Genomic DNA, 2,541 nt, shown 5'->3' with positions numbered 1-2,541 from the left:
TCAGGGGGTATAGGTGGAGGATTTGGCTTTTTTGGTTAGTGAGGGTAGGTCGCGGGGTAGGTCGTGTGGTCTTGGCCGTTTGGTTTCCCGAGAGGGGTGATGTGTTTGGGGTTCGGTGTGGGTGTGTATATGGTGGGTTTCTTCGAGATTGATGAATTGTTGGGCTTTGGAACAGAGGTCTTCCATGGTGAGGTCGGTGTATTTAGCCAATTCTGTGTGGAAAAGACCTTCCTGAAGTCCCATGACGAGGACATGTACTGCTACTTCGGGGCTTAGGGTGCGCACCTTCATGGCCTCGGTATTAAATCGATCTAGGTATGCCCGGATGGATTCATTGGATCCCTGGCGAATGCCAGACAGTGTATATGATGACCTTGGTTGCTCCTTGCTTGTTGTGAACCTTGTGTTGAAGGTCGAAGCGAGGGTTCCCCAGGTGTTGATGTTGCTTGGAGCTAGGCGGGTGAACCATTGGAGGGCCGCCTTTTTAAGAGTCAGGGGGAAAGCCCTGCACATGATGAGGTCGGTTGCCCCATGGAATAACATGGAAGCCTCGAAGGCGTCGAGGTGATCTTGCGGGTCTGCCGTCCCATCATATTGGTCCATGTTTGTGGGGCGGTTGAAATGGGAGGGTAATGGGTAAGCCATGATGGCAGGTGTAAAAGGATGTCTAGCACCACAAGAGTGGTGCGGGGTTGGTTGGGATGGAGGGCGGGACTCGCTCGCTGACTCTTCGCGGTTGCTTTCGTGAACAGGGCGTTCCGAGTGGTCTTCAGGGTTTATTTTGGATTGGCGGAGTTCTTGTATTACGTCGGCCTGTTGCTAGATGAGCCGCTCCTGGCGTTCCATCATTTGGAGAAGGTGTTGGGTGGTTGGCTGTTGTTCTAGAGTGGTATGGTGGCTTCGGCTGGCTTGATGGGATGGTTGTCTTGGTGGTGGAAGAGTACTTGGGGCAAGGTCGACTTGGCTGGTAGATAGAGCTCGGTTTCTGGTGGTTACCATGGTGTGAGTTGGAAGCACAGACTGGACCCGCCGGTGGAGGTACCTGAAAAGGTTCTCCGACGATCAAGTTAGTGTATGAACTAAGTGAATGGGAGTGTGAGAATAATGAAGACAGACAGCAATAGAATGAGTAATGTTAAAGAGTGAAGAGATTAAGATACTTCATGTTGGTAGAGATCCCTATTTATAGAAGGGAGAGTTGACATTGGGTTCTTGGCTAGTGGTGCGATGCGTGGCCGACCAAAGGTGTTGTCGGGAGTTGCTTTTCCCGTGTCAGGCGGTCTGCTAGGACCGTACACTGTGCCATTCTTGTCTTCTAGCCTGTGGTTGGTTTGGTAGCCATTCTGCAGCCTGTCTGTTGTGCTGGCAGGTGGGTTGGTGAGGTACGGAAGGCATGCTGTCTCTTAGGTCAACTCTGGTGGTCCCAACACGCGGGGCCTACCTCGGCGACCAAGCATGGGACTCTTCGGTTCGCCGGGTAGGAACAGTATCTAATCAACAAAGTTAGAGCTTGGATTCTTCCATGTGGAATAAAACTATATGCTACATATAATTATGGGTATCTTATTGAAATAAAACATTCTGAATTTTATATAGTATATATTGTTCTTGCCCCCTTTTGACACAGATTTTAGAATATTCAAATCACTTTTTATTTTCAATTTCATGATAATTAGCTAATTTAAAAATAATGTTAGATGGAGTCATGCTCATAAACGGATAATATATAGATATCTAGATATTAATTTGTGTAACATCATATTTCCTGTACGTTTCCACATTTTAAGATTTAATTGTTGAGATTGAAGGCAAATTGTGTTTTGTGCAACCTCAAATTGGGTTTGTTTTGTATGTTGGGTAATATTATTTTTATAATTATTGATATGTGGTGACATTATTGACTCCTACTAAAGTGATTCAGAAATAAGTTGTGATATTCTTTTTCTTTGTTAAGTATATAATACAAAATACATCAAGTGGGAATATCACATTTGATGGAAATATGTTCAAGTTGATAGCTGAGTTTTAGTCTTCAATTTTATTTCCTATTTTTTGGTAAATTTTGGTAATTTTCGGAGACAGTCGATTCTGAACCACTGTCGGGACCGAAAATCCACCCAGTACGGCTCAAAAAGGTGGTTTTTGAGTTCCGTAACTCGGAATCAAATTTCGATCGCGCCGTTGGTTTCGTAATTTAATTTTGAGTTAAAATAGTTCCTGAGTACAACCATACCTACTTTCTAAATATTTTTCACTCGGAATGCCGAAATCCGAAATTCTAATCGGATATTAGGATCGGGCGATTTAAAATACCCAATCGAGTATTGGCCAATAATACTCGGGCATGATTATCACACGTGTCCGCGAGGTGACCATTTCGCATTGGGATGAGAGATTTGACTTCCATAAAGCAAATCTCCCATCACTTTCACCCATATCTCATGAGCTCATCATTAGCCACCCTAGGAGATTTGTCATTATTGCCTAGAGAAAATCTGATTTTCCCTCTCTCCTTAAACCCTCACACTTCACACTTCACTC

General features: G+C 44.5%; 1 protein-coding gene across 1 annotated transcript; it reads right to left on the bottom strand.

The window, feature by feature from the left end:
- LOC109340255 lies at positions 1–645 on the bottom strand. The gene has a single exon (XM_019577894.1). It carries the CDS (start codon positions 643–645, stop codon positions 1–3), a length of 645 nt encoding a protein of 214 aa, XP_019433439.1.
- Between the last annotated feature and the right edge of the window lie 1,896 nt (positions 646–2,541).

The sequence above is a fragment of the Lupinus angustifolius genome, unplaced genomic scaffold, assembly GCF_001865875.1.
Source record: "Lupinus angustifolius cultivar Tanjil unplaced genomic scaffold, LupAngTanjil_v1.0 Scaffold_150_73, whole genome shotgun sequence".
NCBI lineage: Eukaryota > Viridiplantae > Streptophyta > Magnoliopsida > Fabales > Fabaceae > Lupinus > Lupinus angustifolius.
Note: the sequence above shows the minus strand (reverse complement) of the source record. Positions and strands in the feature narration are given on the sequence as shown.